This window comes from Oncorhynchus mykiss, chromosome 2 (assembly GCF_013265735.2).
Source record: "Oncorhynchus mykiss isolate Arlee chromosome 2, USDA_OmykA_1.1, whole genome shotgun sequence".
In the NCBI taxonomy this organism is placed as follows: domain Eukaryota; kingdom Metazoa; phylum Chordata; class Actinopteri; order Salmoniformes; family Salmonidae; genus Oncorhynchus; species Oncorhynchus mykiss.
In genome coordinates, this window is record NC_048566.1 from 2,429,597 (window position 1) to 2,449,978 (window position 20,382).

A 20,382-nucleotide genomic window follows, 5' to 3' on the forward strand; every position below is an offset into this window, starting at 1 on the left:
TGAGTCTAACAATGAGTCAGACCCCTTATGAGTAACAATGAGTCTGACCCCTTATGAGTCTAACAATGAGTCCGACCTCTTATGAGTCTAACAATGAGTCAGAGCCCTTATGAGTCTAACAATGAGTCAGAGCCCTTATGAGTCTAACAATGAGTCAGAGCCCTTATGAGTCTAACAATGAGTCAGAGCCCTTATGAGTCTAACAATGAGTCAGAGCCCTTATGAGTCTAACAATGAGTCAGAGCCCTTATGAGAATGAACTTGAAAATCATCTGAAAGGAGTTCCTAATGCTACATTACTGGGGAGAGACTGTGTCCAAGTTCCAAAAGAGAACACTTTGCATTAAAAGAGAAGAGCTTTTATTCCTCGTGCCCAGTTCTATTTAGGATGTGGAACGAGGAGACAGCCAGACAGACAGGGAAGGAGGGAGGGAGGCGGGGATGGCTGAATTGTTGGTGAAATGAAAGGAGAGGAGATTAGGCCGGCTGGCTGTGTTTCTGTCTCTCCCCCCAGTCCCTTCCTCCCTCCTTCCCTGCCTCTCTCTCTTTTTCCCTCCCCTCCCTTCCTCCCTCCTTCCCTGCCTCTCTCTCTCTCTCTCTCTTTCCCTCCCCTCCCTTCCTCTCTCCCTCCTTCCCTGCCTCTCTCTCTCTCTCTCTCTTTCCCTCCCCTCCCTTCCTCTCTCCCTCCTTCATTCCCTCCTTCCTCCCCTCTTCCTCCCTCACGCAGCATGGCAGGCTCCGTACTGTAAGTGCCAGGCAGTCTCCCAGGCCTGCATGTCTACTCTGTCTACCCTGTCTGTCTGTGTGTACATTCCTCTTTGACAGTATCAATCTTTGCCATGCTCTCTTTCTGGGGCCCCTGTCCTGTGAGAAGGAGATGGAAGGACACATGCTCTCTTTCTGGGGCCCCTGTCCTGTGAAGAGATGAAGTGCTGTGAATGCGGGTAGTGTCTGAAGTTTCTGACAGGACTAACGCATTACAGAATAGACACACACACACACACACACACACACACACAAAACGCATTACAGAATAGACACACACACACACAAAACGCATTACAGAATAGACACACACACACACACACACAACGCATTACAGAATAGACACACACACACAAAACGCATTACAGAATAGACACACACACACACACACACACAACACATTACAGAATAGACACACACACAACACATTACAGAATAGACACACACACAACACATAGCATTACAGAATAGACACACACACACACACAATGCATTACAGAATAGACACACACACACACACACACACAATGCATTACAGAATAGACACACACACACAAAACGCATTACAGAACAGACACACACACACACACACAAAACACATTACAGAACAGACACACACACACACAACGCATTACAGAATAGACACACACACACAACGCATTACAGAAAAGACACACACACAGGGACAGCAGGACTCTGGAACTGTGTTCAGCCTGAGTGGATAAACAGAGACTTAACAGAGACTTAACAGAGACTTAACAGAGACTTAACAAACTAACTGGGTTTCTAGATGAATACAGCATGGAACTGTGTTCAACCTGAGTGGATAAACAGAGACTTAACAGAGACTTAACAGAGACTTAACAAACTAACTAACTGGGTTTCTAGATGAATACAGCATGGAACTGTGTTCAGCCTGAGTGGATCATATATCATTATATCATATTATTAGCCGGTAATATACTATCCCTCTTGAACTAACATGCTGTAGTTATGGTGCTCTGTTCCTCTTGAACTAACATGCTGTAGTTATGGTGCTCTGCTCTGTCCCTCTTGAACTAACATGCTGTAGTTATGGTGCTCTGTCCCTCTTGAACTAACATGCTGTAGTTATGGTGCTCTGTCCCTCTTCAACTAACATCCTGTAGTTATGGTGCTCTGTCCCTCTGCAACTAACATGCTGTAGTTATGGTGCTCTGTCCCTCTTCAACTAACATGCTGTAGTTATGGTGCTCTGTTCCTCTTGAACTAACATGCTGTAGTTATGGTGCTCTGTCCCTCTTGAACTAACATGCTGTAGTTATGGTGCTCTGTCCCTCTTGAACTAACATGCTGTAGTTATGGTGCTCTGTTCCTCTTGAACTAACATGCTGTAGTTATGGTGCTCTGTCCCTCTTCAACTAACATGCTGTAGTTATGGTGCTCTGCTCTGTCCCTCTTGAACTAACATGCTGTAGTTATGGTGCTCTGCTCTGTTCCTCTTGAACTAACATGCTGTAGTTATGGTGCTCTGTCCCTCTTGAACTAACATGCTGTAGTTATGGTGCTCTGTCCCTCTTCAACTAACATGCTGTAGTTATGGTGCTCTGTCCTTCTTGAACTAACATGCTGTAGTTATGGTGCTCTGCTCTGTTCCTCTTGAACTAACATGCTGTAGTTATGGTGCTCTGTCCCTCTTGAACTAACATGCTGTAGTTATGGTGCTCTGTCCCTCTTCAACTAACATGCTGTAGTTATGGTGCTCTGTTCCTCTTGAACTAACATGCTGTAGTTATGGTGCTCTGTCCCTCTTGAACTAACATCCTGTAGTTATGGTGCTCTGCTCTGTCCCTCTTGAACTAACATGCTGTAGTTATGGTGCTCTGTCCCTCTTGAACTAACATGCTGTAGTTATGGTGCTCTGCTCTGTCCCTCTTGAACTAACATGCTGTAGTTATGGTGCTCTGCTCTGTCCCTCTTGAACTAACATGCTGTAGTTATGGTGCTCTGCTCTGTCCCTCTTGAACTAACATGCTGTAGTTATGGTGCTCTGTCCCTCTTGAACTAACATGCTGTAGTTATGGTGCTCTGCTCTGTCCCTCTTGAACTAACATGCTGTAGTTATGGTGCTCTGTTCCTCTTGAACTAACATGCTGTAGTTATGGTGCTCTGCTCTGTTCCTCTTGAACTAACATGCTGTAGTTATGGTGCTCTGTCCCTCTTGAACTAACATGCTGTAAGTTATGGTGCTCTGTCCCTCTTGAACTATCATGCTGTAGTTATGGTGCTCTGCTCTGTCCCTCTTGAACTAACATGCTGTAGTTATGGTGCTCTGTCCCTCTTGAACTAACATGCTGTAGTTATGGTGCTCTGTCCCTCTTGAACTAACATGCTGTAGTTATGGTGCTCTGTCCCTCTTGAACTAACATGCTGTAGTTATGGTGCTCTGTCCCTCTTGAACTATCATGCTGTAGTTATGGTGCTCTGCTCTGTCCCTCTTGAACTAACATGCTGTAGTTATGGTGCTCTGTTCCTCTTGAACTAACATGCTGTAGTTATGGTGCTCTGTCCCTCTTGAACTAACATGCTGTAGTTATGGTGCTCTGTCCCTCTTGAACTAACATGCTGTAGTTATGGTGCTCTGCTCTGTCCCTCTTGAAATACCATGCTGTAGTTATGGTGCTCTGCTCTGTCCCTCTTGAACTAACATGCTGTAGTTATGGTGCTCTGTCCCTCTTGAACTAACATGCTGTAGTTATGGTACTCTGCTCTGTCCCTCTTGAACTAACATGCTGTAGTTATGGTGCTCTGTCCCTCTTGAACTAACATCCTGTAGTTATGGTGCTCTGCTCTGTCCCTCTTGAACTAACATGCTGTAGTTATGATGCTCTGTCCCTCTTGAACTAACATGCTGTAGTTATGGTGCTCTGCTCCTCTTGAACTAACATGCTGTAGTTATGGTGCTCTGCGCTGTCCCTCTTGAACTAACATCCTGTAGTTATGGTGCTCTGCTCTGTCCCTCTTGAACTAACATGCTGTAGTTATGGTGCTCTGTCCCTCTTGAACTAACATGCTGTAGTTATGGTGCTCTGCTCTGTCCCTCTTGAACTAACATGCTGTAGTTATGGTGCTCTGCTCTGTTCCTCTTGAACTAACATGCTGTAGTTATGGTGCTCTGTCCCTCTTGAACTAACATGCTGTAGTTATGGTGCTCTGTCCCTCTTGAACTAACATGCTGTAGTTATGGTGCTCTGTCCCTCTTGAACTAACATGCTGTAGTTATGGTGCTCTGCTCTGTTCCTCTTGAACTAACATGCTGTAGTTATGGTGCTCTGCTCTGTTCCTCTTGAACTAACATCCTGTAGTTATGTTGCTCTGTCCCTCTTGAACGAACATGCTGTAGTTATGGTGCTCTGCTCTGCTCCTCTTGAACTAACATGCTGTAGTTATGGTGCTCTGCTCTGTCCCTCTTGAACTAACATGCTGTAGTTATGGTGCTCTGCTCTGTTCCTCTTGAACTAACATGCTGTAGTTATGGTGCTCTGTCCCTCTTGAACTAACATGCTGTAGTTATGGTGCTCTGTCCCTCTTGAACTAACATGCTGTAGTTATGGTGCTCTGTTCCTCTTGAACTAACATGCTGTAGTTATGGTGCTCTGTCCCTCTTGAACTTACATGCTGTAGTTATGGTGCTCTGCTCTTTAACTACTTCCTGTAGGTATGGTGCTCTGCTCCTCTTGAACTAACATCCTGTAGTTATGGTGCTCTGCTCCTCTTCATCTAACATCCTGTAGTTATGGTGCTCTGTCCCTCTTTAACTACTTCCTGTAGTTATGGTGCTCTGCTCCTCTTTAACTACTTCCTGTAGCTATGGTGCTCTGCTCCTCTTGAACTAACATCCTGTAGTTATGGTGCTCTGCTCCTCTTCATCTAACATCCTGTAGTTATGGTGCTCTGTCCCTCTTTAACTACTTCCTGTAGTTATGGTGCTCGGCTCCTCTTTAACTACTTCCTGTAGCCATGGATATCCACAGAAATGTAGAATATTTCATTTTCTTCATGTTTCTAGGAGATAAAAATGGTTCCAAGTCTAGGAAGAAACGGGTAACAAAATAGATAACATCAATTTGACAATTTGGATTATCTGAGTTTGTCAGAAACATTAAAACCATGTAATATCGTCAACGTACAGACCTAGAACTTCACACACATTCTGCATCTCAGTCGATGATAATAAACCGACCAGAAACTAATCTTCCCAGCTTCCTGATTTACATGATGGTTCAGTAACACTGCTTCAGTCTGAACCTCAGTCGGTCAGACAACAGATAAAAACGGCTCACAGTCAACCTCATCTCACTTCAAATGCCTTGTGTAGTGTGTGTGTGTGTGTGCGTGTGCGTGTGCGTGTGTGCGTGCGTCCGTGTGTGTGTGTGTGTGCGTGTGTGCGTGCGTGTGTGTGTGTGTGTGCGTGTGTGCGTGTGTGCGTGTGTGTGTGTGTGTGTGTGTGTGTGTGTGTGTGTGTGTGTGTGCGTGCGTGCGTGTGTGTGTGTAATAACCACACCTGGTAGATACCATCCAACCCAAGTCATTGAACAGACCAGCCTAACCAGATAAACCCTCAGTTAGCCAGGACATAATCTCTGAACAGACAATATCAGATTTGACTTGATAAACCCTGAGTCCATCCACGGATTAACACTGGAGATACAGCCAGGCATATTTGCAGCCTCAGTAAATTACCTGTACGACCAGCCATCTAAACTGTGTGTGTGTGTGTGTGTGTGTGTGTGTGTGTGTGTGTGTGTGCGTGCGTGCGTGCGTGCGTGTGTGTGTGTGTTTTTTTATTGAATACACCACACCGTAATGCCCTAAAGAGAGAGCTGGTGCGTCCCGGGAAAAGCAATCTGTTCATAGAGACAACAAACTGTTCCACAAATGAACATACCAGCCTGTCTACCAGGCACCGGTCTGGTCCAGTGAACATTTAAACAGAGGACTTCTGCATGAGATAGATCACATAATTATACAACTCTGAAGAAAGCCTGGAAAAGAGGTGCGTGAGGGAGCTCTCCCTTTTTATCGAAACGGTCTTCTCCTGGTGTGAAGCCATAATAATGTATTGCTGTTTCCTTGACTGTGGAGACGCTCTAGCACATTCACACACCACACACACACACACACACACACACACACACACACACACAGGACTGACACACACGTACAAACACAGGTACACACACACATACACACACAGGTACACACACAGGTACACACACACAGACACAAACACACACACACAGGACTGACACACAGGACTGACACACACACACAGGTACACACACACACACACACACACACACACACACACACACAGACACACACACACAGGACTGACACACACATACCCACACAGGTACACACACACATACACACACAGGTACACACACAGGTACACACACACACAGACACACACACACACACACACAGGACTGACACACAGGACTGACACACACACACAGGTACACACACACACACACACAGACACACACACACACAGGACTGACACACACATACCCACACAGGTACACACACACACACACACACACACACACACACACACACGCACAGCAAAAAACATACACATGCAGGCTGAACATCCTCAGTTATCTCCGTGCCACAGGCACACAGAAGGAAAACAAAGCCTGACGTGTTTTACAGACTACAGAGACTCACTCTGCTCTCAGAGGTAGTAGCTGTCACAGCCATCGGTAATGCTGGCCCTAATGTGTAGCAGTATATCCTCTATACCCTGTCAGTATTGTGTATCTCAGAGGTAGTAGCTGTCACAGCCATCGGTAATGCTGGCCCTAATGTGTAGCAGTATATCCTCTATACCCTGTCAGTATTGTGTATCTCAGAGGTAGTAGCTGTCACAGCCATCGGTAATGCTGGCCCTAATGTGTAGCAGTATAGCCTCTATACCCTGTCAGTATTGTGTATCTCAGAGGTAGTAGCTGTCACAGCCATCGGTAATGCTGGCCCTAATGTGTAGCAGTATATCCTCTATACCCTGTCAGTATTGTGTATCTCAGAGGTAGTAGCTGTCACAGCCATCGGTAATGCTGGCCCTAATGTGTAGCAGTATATCCTCTATACCTTGTCAGTATTGTGTATCTCAGAGGTAGTTGCTGTCACAGCCATCGGTAATGCTGGCTCTAATGTGTAGCAGTATATCCTCTATACCTTGTCAGTATTGTGTATCTCAGAGGTAGTAGCTGTCACAGCCATCGGTAATGCTGGCCCTAATGTGTAGCAGTATATCCTCTATACCTTGTCAGTATATCTATAACTACTACATGTCTATATCCTGCTTATAGATGTGTACTGTTATAAAGGAGAAAAATAAGAGGAAGAGGAAGAGGAGAGAGAGAGAGAGAGAGAGAGAGAGAGAGAGAGAGAGAGAGAGGGAGAGAGAGACAGAGAGAGACAGAGAGAGAGAGAGAGATGCTAAGGCAAAATGATGAGGCACAGCACAGCCCCACTGTATGAGATGATGTAAGATGACATCATGGTATGGCCACTACTCCACTGTGAGCTTATTGGCCCCTGCTCAGAGGTGTCTGTTAATAGATAGAGATCGCATGTGGTTCATTTCTACTCTGCAGTCTGCAGTGCACTCTGTGACTGTCTCCTGACATGGCTCCTAGGCTTCAGGCTCTGTGGGTGGAGGTGTGAAAACAGAAACAACCACCACCAAAGGACAACATCAGGCTATTTCAAATAGCTAATTTAATCATTTGTATTGACTGTGAAAGAGAATCCAATTCACTAAAAGACACAAAACAGGGGAAAATGTTCCAAATAAATGTTAATCATAGGCCTTTTCAAAAATGCTCTCTATTTTATTTACTCTAATAAAAGACAAAAATCCCCAACGGCATTTTACAACAAGCAGAAGCTGTAACGGAAACAGCCTTATAACCGGCACGTGCTTCGTGTAGCCTATTCTCCCCCACTTTATCGCAATGCAGTGTGGCAAAAATGTGATACTGCCGACTACTACTATGGCAACACGGTGTGTGCATGTGTGGTTCCATGAGCGCCGTAGGGGGCGGGGGCTTTGCCTGAATTCTACGAAGAGCCCCCCCCCCCCCCCCCCCCCCCTCGCGTCTTTTCATTGGCTCTCAATGACATCATTGAGGATGAGGGTTGTAATAGTGAGGTAACTTCTCCCTCTCTCTCTCTCTCTTTCTCTCTCCAGGCGAACTGTCTGGTGGATAATAAATGTAATAACGTAATCTATAAATGCCAGCAATGTGAACAGATGCGTGTAAATCAGTCAATGTAATCATATACAAGGCCCTCAATGCGCAACATCATCGTTCAATCCCCAACCCCCTCCCCCACATTGCAGGGACGCTGTCCAGCTTCAGCCTTGCTGAAAAACATAGTTCACCGGCTAATCATTTAACTGGCCGTCACATGGCTTTTGTAAACAAAGACAAAACGCTGGTTTGAAAACAAATTCTAACTTTATCAACTTAACTATGCAATTTCAACAGAACATAAATAAATCAAACATTTTAATAAAATACATGTTGTCGCCTAAGACGTAAACGAGGTAATAACAGTCTAAACACCGCCAAGTCTAAACCAACCACACCAATTTACGCCCTGCAACTCTGGAATGCACATTGGGACTCTCAAATACACACTACAACTATGAAATATGCCCTGCAACTGAAATACGCCCTGCAACGCTGAAATATGCACTGCAACGCTGAAATATGCACTGCAACGCTGAAATATGCACTGCAACGCTGAAATATGCCCTGCAACTGAAATACGCCCTGCAACGCTGAAATATGCCCTGCAACTGAAATACGCCCTGCAACGCTGAAATATGCCCTGCAACTGAAATACGCCCTGCAACTCTGAAATATGCACTGCAACTCTGAAATACGCACTACAAGTGCAACTTAGTTTTAGGATGGGATGTTGTGCACCAAATTAGGAAACAAGCGTCACTCCACAAGTCTTCCCTGAAGAAATTGCTGTGGAAGCGGGCTAACCTACCCATGTTGTCCTTGAGGGTCCGATGAGACGCCTATCCAATTTGGAAAGCCTTTGTTGTGATGTGCGCCGGAAGATATAATCCAATTTCGATTCCATGAGTCCGGTACAGGTCGCGGGTAAATCCGCCACAGTGTAGATGGTTATTCAGAGGTCCTGCAGCTAAACTCCTGTTGTAAAGGTACGGCTCCAAGGTACTTTTTCCCAATGCAGGCCTCCCGAAAAAGAAAAGCTTTTCAAATTAAACAGGTTTCATTCCACCTGAGGATAGCAGAGGAAAATCAAAGTTATGGAGGGCCTCTGTATTACTGACAGTTTGGGCAGAAGAATCGAGTTTGAAACGATAGAAAAGTTAGTGATAAACACTGGCAGACATATTTTGGCTTGTTTTTAACAGTCCAGCAGTGTGGTCGATGAAACGAATAAAATAAGGCTAACAAAAAAATACATTTAGACGTATGCAAACTATACTATCGTATTTACTTAGATAATTCTCAACAAGTTCAATAAAAATGTATTTTAAAACGTTATTCAGTGTTTTATAATGAGTGTAGATTGAGGAACACACGCCGCATGTTAAAGACGTGTAAAACCGGAGAATTCCATGGCCATCAAATTAGAACAGAAGTTTCCATGGTTTCAGAACAAGATTGTTAGAATATTCGTTTTGCAACTTGGGGTGGTATAAAGCATTAATTTAGACTAGAAGTTTCAAGTAATTTTTGAAAAACCCAATATGATAAAAAAAAATATATATATAGATATTTACTCTATTCTATGGGTGCTGAAAAAAGAGAGACATTCGTATACATTTGCATGCATAAATGTGTACGTTTCCCTTCATAACCACTTATAAAAGGCATTAAAACCTCCGCAATCAATTATTTCCAATAGTTTATCACTTTTCAGAAGTCAAATACGGCTTATTTTCTACTTTCTTGTCGCATTCTTGTATTCGCTCCTTTTTGGTGAGTAGTGGAACAGAACAAAGGGAACGTAACAAAGAGTCCACCACACCGACTTACTGTGCTGTGTCTTATACCTGTTGCTCCATGCTCACTCCCTAAACTACCAGGACTGCAATCCGCCTTTATTCGTTGTTGCGTTCTGGAACCATAATAGAAGGCTGTAAAATATTCCATTTAGTCTTGTTTCAGCTATTAGGTTATCCAAATAGAGAAGCGTACAAGCACCTGATTGTACTGTTCTCAATTCTCCACAACAACAAAAAGTGTCCATATCACACTCTGAACTTCACAATGTAATTATTTATATAAATAGGTCAACGAATTTGTCATTCTAACGTGTATTTTATCCAAACATTTATCATTAAAAAGAAAGTTCGTCGTCACGCGCGTAATTCTCTTTCCAACTTCCCTCACCATCCAACTTTTGACAGCTTTGTCTCCTTCAACCCATCCCCTTGAGATAAACACCACGAAACAACTACAAACTTCGATCCATATCGTTTATATATGTCAATAATAAACGAGTTATTTATAAGGGGGGATATAAGTACATTTGAAAGCATCCATGCTCTCTCTCTCTCTCTCTCTCTCTCTCCGGTCTCTGCGCTGCATCAGACAAAGGAACGCTCCTCTCGCGCTTTGTGCTTTCAACTTTGCGAGCTGACGCACCAACTATCAGCAACTTTTTTATATTGTAATTAAATCTAATAAAAATCTCATCAAAAACAACACATGGCATAACATTCACTTTAAAACCCTCTTACCGTTGCATTTCCTATGTTCGTGGAAGTCGTCCGTTTCGTTTGGAAAAGTTTAAAAGTGCATATTTGGGTTGTGTTGTTGGCGCTCTTTGTCTGCACGTGTGAAGGGGAATCTTGGCCGCGCCTTGTTCATTCCAGTTTCAGTCCCGCCCTCTACATAATACTAAACAACAACAAAGAAAGCAACATCATAGGTACAGTATATTCATAAGATTAACACTAACAACATATTACTCAATTATTATTTGATTATTTGATATTTGAACAAAAACGTATAACAATTTGTAACTTCTAGACCTCAAAGATTAAAAGCTTTTATAAAATATAATAGTTATATTATATAATACATAATATATAATACATCTTTTTTTTAATAATACAACTATTGATCTACAACGCTGAACGCTGAAATATGCACTGCAACTCTGTGCAGAGCTTCCAAAATTCACCATATTCATCCTCAACATTCTTACTTTTTAGGAATAAATAACATACAAAGTTTGAAATACATGTTTACATTTAGCAGACACCCTTATCCAGAGTGACTTATACGAGCAATTCGGGTTAAGTGCCTTGCTCAAGGGCACATCAACAGATTTTTAATCTAGTCAGACCAGCAATTCGAACTAGCAACCTTTCAGTTACTGGCCCAACATTCTTAACCACTAGGCTGCCTGCCACTCTAACAAACACAAATCCATTGGATTATAAATCAACACTATGCCCTCAATTAATTGTATTAACTGTGTATTTACTGTTGAGGAGACTAAACAAGTATTCAAAGAAGAGCAAGATAAGCATCGTGAAATCTTCAACCATGAACTTGAGTATTGAAAGCACAGAAACATCACCCACTGTGTAACAATTATATCTACAGTGGGGAGAACAAGTATTTGATACACTGCCGATTTTGCAGGTTTTCCTACTTACAAAGCATGTAGAGGTCTGTAATGTTTATCAAGGTACACTTCAACTGTGAGAGACGGAATCTAAAACAAAAATCCTGAAAATCACATTGTATGATTTTTAAGTAATACTTTTTAAGTACTACTGTATATTACCTTCATTTAACTAAGCAAGTCAGTTAAGAGAAAATTCTTATTTACAATGACGGCCTACCCTGGGTCAAACCCGGACAACACTGGGCCATTTGTGCCCCGCCCTATGGGACTCCCAATCATGGCCGGATGTGATACAGCCTGGATAACAAGCCAGTAGTGTGAAAAGATCTCCCGCTGTGTAACAAACCAGTAGTTTGAAAAGATCTCCCGCTGTGTAACAAGCCAGTAGTCTGAAAGGATCTCCCGCTGTGTAACAAACCAGTAGTCTGAAATTATCTCCCGCTGTGTAACAAACCAGTGGTCTGAAAAGATCTCCCGCTGTGTAACAAACCAGTAGTCTGAAAAGATCTCCCGCTGTGTAACAAACCAGTAGTCTGAAATTATCTCCCGCTGTGTAACAAACCAGTAGTTTGAAGCCAGTAGTCTGAAAAGATCTCCCGCTGTGTAACAAGCCAGTAGTCTGAAAAGATCTCCCGCTGTGTAACAAACCAGTAGTCTGAAAATATCTCCCGCTGTGTAACAAACCAGTAGTCTGAAAAGATCTCCCGCTGTGTAACGAACCAGTAGTCTGAAAAGATCTCCCGCTGTGTAACAAACCAGTAGTCTGAAAAGATCTCCCGCTGTGTAACAAACCAGTAGTCTGAAAAGATCTCCCGCTGTGTAACAAACCAGTAGTCTGAAAAGATCTCCCGCTGTGTAACAAACCAGTAGTCTGAAAAGATCTCCCGCTGTGTAACAAACCAGTAGTCTGAAAAGATCTCCCGCTGTGTAACAAACCAGTAGTCTGAAAAGATCTCCCGCTGTGTAACAAACCAGTAGTCTGAAAAGATCTCCCGCTGTGTAACAAGTCACTAGTCTAAAAAAACATGTTCTTTGTTCTGAACTGCCTTCCAGCATAACCTGTGAAGAACCCACAGACTCCAAATGGCACTCTATTTCCTTTATAGTGCAGTACTGGTAGAGATAGAAATAGTCTGGCTGGTGTATCTAGAGATAGAGATAGACACAGTCTGGCTGGTGTATCTAGAGATAGAGATAGACACAGTCTGGCTGGTGTATCTAGAGATAGAGATAGAAACAGTCTGGCTGGTGTATCTAGAGGTAGAAACAGTCTGGCTGGTGTATCTAGAGGCAGAAACAGTCTGGCTAGTGTATCTAGAGATAGAAACAGTCTTGCTGGTGTATCTAGAGATAGAGACAGTCTAGCTGGTGTATCTAGAGATAGAAACAGTCTGGCTGGTGTATCTAGAGATAGAGATAGACACAGTCTGGCTGGTGTATCTAGAGATAGAAACAGTCTGGCTGGTGTATCTAGAGGCAGAAACAGTCTGGCTAGTGTATCTAGAGATAGAAACAGTCTTGCTGGTGTATCTAGAGATAGAGACAGTCTAGCTGGTGTATCTAGAGATAGAAACAGTCTGGCTGGTGTATCTAGAGGCAGAAACAGTCTGGCTGGTGTATCTAGAGATAGAAACAGACTGGCTGGTGTATCTAGAGGCAGAAACAGTCTGGCTGGTGTATCTAGAGATAGAAACAGACTGGCTGGTGTATCTAGAGGCAGAAACAGTCTGGCTGGTGTATCTAGAGATAGAAACAGACTGGCTGGTGTATCTAGAGATAGAGATAGACACAGTCTGGCTGGTGTATCTAGAGATAGAAACAGTCTAGCTGGTGTATCTCGAGATAGAGGTAGAAACAGTCCGTCTGGTGTATCTAGAGGTAGAAACAGTCTGGCTGGTGTATCTAGAGGCAGAAACAGTCTGGCTGGTGTATCTAGAGATAGAAACAGACTGGCTGGTGTATCTAGAGATAGAGATAGACACAGTCTGGCTGGTGTATCTAGAGATAGAAACAGTCTAGCTGGTGTATCTCGAGATAGAGGTAGAAACAGTCCGTCTGGTGTATCTAGAGGTAGAAACAGTCTGGCTGGTGTATCTAGAGGTAGAAACAGTCTGGCTGGTGTATCTAGAGGTAGAAACAGTCTGGCTGGTGTATCTAGAGGTAGAAACAGTCTGGCTGGTGTATCTAGAGGTAGAAACAGTCTGGCTGGTGTATCTAGAGGTAGAAACAGTCTGGCTGGTGTATCTAGAGGTAGAAACAGTCTGGCTGGTGTATCTAGAGGTAGAGATAGAAACAGTCTGGCTGGTGTATCTAGAGGTAGAAACAGTCTGGCTGGTGTATCTAGAGGTAGAAACAGTCTGGCTGGTGTATCTAGAGGTAGAAACAGTCTGGCTGGTGTATCTAGAGGCAGAAACAGTCTGGCTGGTGTATCTAGAGGCAGAAACAGTCCGGCTGGTGTATTTAGAGGTAGAAACAGTCTGGCTGGTGTATCTAGAGGTAGAGATAGAAACAGTCTGGCTGGTGTATCTAGAGGTAGAAACAGTCTGGCTGGTGTATCTAGAGGTAGAAACAGTCTGGCAGGTGTATCTAGAGGTAGAAACAGTCTGGCTGGTGTATCTAGAGGTAGAAACAGTCTGGCTGGTGTATCTAGAGGTAGAAACAGTCTGGCTGGTGTATCTAGAGGTTGGTAGAGAAAGACTGGAGAGGCATATGGAAGTGGATTATTTTTGTTTGTGGAAGAACATATTGAAGGTCAAATGACGACGTGTCTTTCCATTTCCATAAGTGCAGTACTTTCGGTGTGAGTAAGGTGAGGTGGACAGATTGACAGACGTCAACAAATCATCATGACAACAAAAAAAACCAATTCAATGCGTTGTCTTTTCCTTCCTTGTAGGCCACTGGTAATATGAGTGAGTGCATGGCTACTGGGTGACACTTGTTACCTGAAAGGAAGCCTCACCAGGTTACTGCAGTTTACAGCCAGAGTGATGTTGAAACGTATATATCTTTTGGCTTTGGACCAATGAAGGAGCAGGTGAGGTTCCCGAGTGGCGCAGCGGTCTAAGGCACTGCATCTCAGTGCTAGAAGCGTCACTACAGACACCCTGGTTTGAATCCAGGTTGTATCACAACCGCCTGTGATTGGTCTTCGCACAATTGGCCCCAGCGTCGTCCGGGTTTGGCCGGTGTAGGCGGTCACTGTAAATAAGAGTTTGTTCTGAACTGACTTGCCGAGATAAATATATAAAATGTGCAGAGATTACAGTAAACACACCCACTCAGACCCTAACTGACAATCCAATTTAATACATTTCCTCTCTATATAAATCCCCCACACTCCCCAGTATCCAGTGATTTCCACAGGGTAATTTCTCTACTCCCACTAGCCCGGAAAGCAGCCCAGCAGTCATGCCTTTCCTCTCTCCCAGCCTGACACCCTCCCCTTCCCCCAAAGAGAGGAGAGGGGGTGGCTGAGGCTCTAGCCTCCCCCCTGCTGGGTTTTTACTGAGCCACTACCTTCATTCACATCCCTCTCTGTAATCAGCTGAGCTGAAGGGGGTGGGGGGGGGGGGGGGGGGTGGGGGGTCTACAGCAGGTGAGATGAGATAGCTGCACTAACTTCCACTATCAGGTTAGCTAATAAAGTGGCTAATTGTATGGTTCTTAGAAGAATTCGAATGCAGAATGGAGAGGGATTATGTCAAGGTTTTAGTCCTTAAATTGACTATTCCCAATATCCATTCTAGCGTACCACTTAGGTTGAAGTAATGTATTAGAGGGTTCATTCTAGTTAGGGTTCTAGAACTCAACAGAACCTTTTTAGTGCGTAGTTATTAACATAGTAATAAATACCAGGTTAGAAACTGAGAGAGAGTGTTGTGTTCATTAGACAAGCCTGGGCCTGTATTCGAAGTAGGAGTGCTGATCTAGGATCAGGTTAACCCACCCTCCCGTACATGTCATCTTATTCATTACTCTCTTAAAAGGTCAAACTGATTCTACTCTTGAGACTCTTGAATGTGAATACAGGGCCAGCCTGTTTGCTGCGCTGATTTGGGATGTCTCATCCTTGCATGTAGCCAGCCAGGGCCCATCCCCCCCCACCCCCCACATACGCTAATACACTGTGCTGTCTGGGGAAGGGGGAGGGGAGGCACTGTCTGGGAGACAGACATGGAGCTAGGAGGTGAATGCATGCTGACTGCTGAATACCATAACCCTTGTAATGCCACTATAACATCACCTCCCAGGGACTATAAAGGAGACGTATTTATAACGATAGGTAGGGTAGATATTGGCCAGGGGTAGGGCCGTCATTGTAAATAAGAATTTGTTCTAAACTGACTTGCCTAGTTAAATAAAGGTGAAATAAATATTCATACACGGACTGATGTTATAGACCATATAAGGTACTTCTACTTCTTATACAGTATGTCTGTGAGAATGTGTAAAGTGTGGGATCTTCCATGTTATCACTCCCCATACATACTATCATAAACAACCACTGCTTTACCAATACAGGCCTTGTAGCCTTTACACTAATGCCCTACATTGACTAGTGTACAGTACGCCATTTTCATTCCCTAAAAGGAGCACTTCTAAAGCACTAGTAGGTCTTGTATACGTGCACATGATTTGTGTGCAGTAAATGTACACCCTGTTTTCATGTTTTTTTTTTTTTTTAAAGCAGCATTTCTATACACGTACAAACATCAGACCAAGAATGCGTCAACAGAGAGGAGGAGTACGGTGTAACAATGATTGTATACTGTAAACATCAAGTATACATTAAAGTAGTGGTTTTGATTTTTTTTTTTTTAAAGGAATCTTCTATAGATCAGACAGAATGAGTCGACCGAGACGAGGGATGTGTTTCAGTTCCAGCTGATTTTTATTTCCTTCTTGAAAAAAAAAAATGAAAAAAAAGTTATGTACAGAATTATCAACAATCTGACAGGCAGTGAATTGACACGATTAGCTGGCATGAGTTCCCCCCCTCCCACCCCCCCCCCCCCCCCTCCCTCTTTTCAAAACTTTTGTTATGGCAATGATTAGACAAAACAATATTCTACACAGCATATTGCACAGAAATGGGATGAAAATAAAGTTAATATATTTAAAACTGTATATATATATATAAAATAAAATAAAAAAAATCCTGAACAACCACCTTAAACATAAGTAAAGATAGTAGAAAGCGATCAGTTCTAGTGCCTGTCATGGTATAGCTTAACTACACATAAAACACACAATATTTTTTGCTTATGATACACAGTCAAATGTACAAAGATGTTTTCACGGTTTTATCCTCATTTTTCTTATCTTTTTTTATCTTTTTTTTTATATATATATATATATAAACACAACAGCTATAACCTGAATCTGAAATACAAAATACTATTCATTCACCATGCCATAAGATACTAAAACAATTAGCTAGAGTTAGCGAACAAGTAGAAAAGATTACATATTCAAATACAATGAGAAAAGCAGTTGGTCTACATAATTGTTGTTTGCGGGAACTCAAAATACCCAATTTGAATATTACTTTATATGATTTGATATTCTTCCATCCGGTGGTTTTAAACCCAATAAATTGTTCATTTAAAGCTACAATCTTTCTTTATTAGGCAAGATTCTAAAATGAAATGCAGAAGTGTGCCTGCTCAAAATACTGTGTGTGTGTGTGTGTGTGTGAGTTGAAGCGCATGTTCACAGGGGTATTGAAATGTGGTACTGTGTCTTTAAGAAGCCTGCAGATTGATACTGTAAACATGGACAGAAGGCCGATTCATGAGATAACCGGCCACCTGGATCTTTAAAATTAGGAAATCCAAACAGCGATATACACCGATTGACACCCCCTTTGATATATATCTGTACAAAAATACACGGACAAAATAAACAAATGTTTCCTCTCTTTAAGTGTCAAAAGTCTACATTTAAATATAAAAAATCAAAAGTGAAAAGTCTAGCCCTTCTTTCAGCGAAGGAAACAGACGGTGAGGGAAAACATTATAACAAGACCAGTACAAGAAAAAAATAATAATAATAATTAAGTTGAAAATGTTTTGGCCAGTATATAAATACATCATATAAAAATGTCCTCTGAAAAAATGAACAAAAGGAAATTCGAGGATGAAAAAAAAAATAATTCGGTGAGAATTTCTCTATACATAACATCAGAAAAAACATAAAATAATTTTGGTCCTGAATTGTAGAGATGTGTATAAAGTTCAGCACAGATTTCAGTTGCGTTTGAATCCTGAAGTTAAGAATTAAAACAGCTGGTGATTTTTTTTGGTTCCTTTTAGGTAAAAAAAAAAAGGAATCAAACATAGCGCCCATCTATCCATTTAAATAACCCTAAAACTAGTTTCAACTGTTCGACAGTCTAACATACATCTCAGTAAAACAGAGGACAGGTAACATCATGCGTTTTATCTTTTAAAAAAGGTTAGACTTTTTAGGTCAACAACCCACCTGGTTCATAAATCCATCTGCCTCGATGACAACAACAAAAAACCGTCCAGACATCCAGCCTATTTCTGTACCTCTGCAAGTCTGTTGAAGTTCACTTGGCGATCATAAAACGTTTCTCAACATGTCCCTTTTAAGTAACTCACATTGATTAATAAAGTATAGCTGACCTAAACCCGCCATCATTATAATCGTGCAAATCAATCACAGTTTTCCAGTTCTGATCGAGTGTTTATTTCAATAGGACCCGATCACTCCTACTCAGGGCGCAACAATATCTTCCTCTCCAGTCGAGGCAATACTTCTGCTTACTTGTAGCCGTGTCTCATAATAACAGTCGACAGTTGATTCTTGAAATAAAAAGCAAGTTATTCTCTCGCTTTGTTCAACAGTCAGCGCGTGGGGACTTGCAGTCTCTTTCTCGGCGGGAGGGACCCTTGGTAGGTTACGGTATGACACAAAATCACTTTACCGGAATCCCTTTTTTTGCTCAGAATAGTAAGACAACATTTCCTGCTTGTGGGTTTTCTCGTTCTCCTTTTCTCTCGCTCAATACGTGAACACCAAATTAGAAATGGTCGACTCTAGCCAGTCTCCTGAAATCATCTCGCTCACCTCTGGGGTGCAGTAGTCGGGAAACTCAAAGTGAGAACCGGAGCCCGACTCGAAATTAAAATCCAAGTCTCTGTCCAAAACCGAGGACCCAAAGCTTCCCAGAGACATGCTGTCAAAACCAGGGCTAGAGTTAATGTCCAGTAGATCATCCTCAAACTCCTCATCTGATGAAGAGGATTGGGAGGAGGACGAGGAGTGAGAAGCGGAGGGAGTAGGAGAGGACGCCCGCATAGTAGTGTAGTCTTCCGAGGCGCTGGAGGGAGACTCGCCGCCCTGCCTGCTGCTGGCTGTCGCGTCCTCGTACAGGCTGAGTGGTTCGCTGGAATCCGCGGAGCTGCTGAGTGTGGGACTGGCGGGCACCGCTGCTGAAGACGGGCTCACACTGTGGCTAAGGCTGCTGCCCCCGAACACATACATACGCTTCTTCTTGTCAGGTATTTGTTTGGCAGCAGAAACAGACTTGGATTTGTAAAGAGAATGGTGATCTGTGCCGATGACTTGTTCTGGGAATGATGGTGTTTTGGTGCTGTTCCCAAAAACGATTTTATGAGGTTTACTGGATGATTTTGAGCCACTCTTTTTAGAAGATTGTTTCATGCTGGTGTTACAGTTGCTACCGCTGACCTTTCCCTCCTTCTCGCCCCCCGGTTTGGAGCTGCTGGACTTCACCTTCTTTCTGGGCCGGTACTTGTAGTCTGGGTAGTCCGCCATGTGCTTGAGTCTGAGCCGCTCCGCCTCTCGTATGAAGGGGATCTTGTCGCAGTCTTTCAGTAGCTTCCAGCGCTTGCCCAGTCTCTTGGATATCTCCGCGTTGTGCATGTCCGGTGACTGCTCCATAATTTTACGCCTTTCAATCTGTGACCACACCATGAAAGCGTTCATCGGCCTCTTGATGTGACCGGTGGGTGTTTTGCACCAGGCGGGGTTCAGTTTGCCTTCCCCCGCGGAAGAAGCCGTGGATCCGGGGCTCGGTGAGGATGCCATGTCCAGGTCCATAGCTCCGGAATCGGACGACTCTCCCTCGAACACAGCCTCGGAGCTCTCCGCATTACTTGTCTTCTGTACCATGATTATAATGTCAATGAGAGTGCGCCTGCTTGCTCTCCAGTTCAGTTCCACACTGTAGGTTTATTTTTTTTAAATAAAATTATTTTACTTTACAATTCTAGCTGGCTGTGTGAAAATAGAAGTCAGTCCTGAGATGTGCCGAACCGGAACCACAGGAATCCGTTGATAGCCGTTAAAAAATGCTGGATTTGTTAAAAGTTATTTTTTTCGAGTCTCTGTAATATGATACAGAACGAACGGTGTAAAACTGTCCCCCGTTTTCCACTCTGTTTCCTCCGACAATGCTTTATGTAGCCTAAGCTAATCAACTCTAGCAGTCGTGTAGGACATAAACATGTGCCGTGTAAGCAGCGGAAAGCAAACTGAGTGGCTGTGTGAGCGCACTGACACTGAAAATGTTCAAAGTTTCTAAAGTAAGGTAACTCTTTTTCTGCATAGCTTTTCTTTCCGAGCACCATGCGGGAAGAAGCTTGTTTCACTAGAACTAGGATCTACCTTTCTGCTGCGCACTCGGTAACTTTCAGCAGCCTCTAATTTCTCCCCGTGCAGCTTTATCCTTTTCCAAAGATATAATGGCGATACAATTCAGCCAATCCGTGGCTGTCTCTACCCTGTCTAGTGCCAAAACCACGCCCAGTTTCTTCTCATTGGACCAAAAAAAAAAAAGGAATCTAATAATAATCAGCGCGTGCAATGAGGAGCTTTATGTCTGACCTCATTCCAGTATACACACAAACTTCTCTTTAAAGAGACATACTTATGTCT

General features: G+C 43.1%; 1 protein-coding gene and 1 long non-coding RNA gene across 3 annotated transcripts; both read right to left on the reverse strand.

The window, feature by feature from the left end:
* Nucleotides 1-678: 678 nt before the first annotated feature.
* LOC118937335 lies at nt 679-10,706 on the reverse strand. 2 transcript variants are annotated; one of them, XR_005034602.1, is made up of 4 exons: nt 10,553-10,706; nt 8,824-9,081; nt 4,420-4,834; nt 679-914 (listed from the first exon to the last, which is right to left on the reverse strand). It is a non-coding gene; the product is annotated as an uncharacterized LOC118937335 (long non-coding RNA). The 2 variants fall into 2 exon arrangements; XR_005034601.1 differs by lacking the exon at nt 679-914 and having other exon boundaries at nt 2,169-4,834.
* Nucleotides 10,707-16,777: 6,071 nt separating this feature from the next.
* On the reverse strand, nt 16,778-20,165 carry sox4b (SRY-box transcription factor 4b). Its single transcript, XM_021593876.2, has one exon. The coding sequence runs from the start codon at nt 19,615-19,617 to the stop codon at nt 18,484-18,486; it is 1,134 nt and encodes a 377-aa protein (XP_021449551.2). The 5' UTR covers nt 19,618-20,165; the 3' UTR covers nt 16,778-18,483.
* Nucleotides 20,166-20,382: the final 217 nt, after the last annotated feature.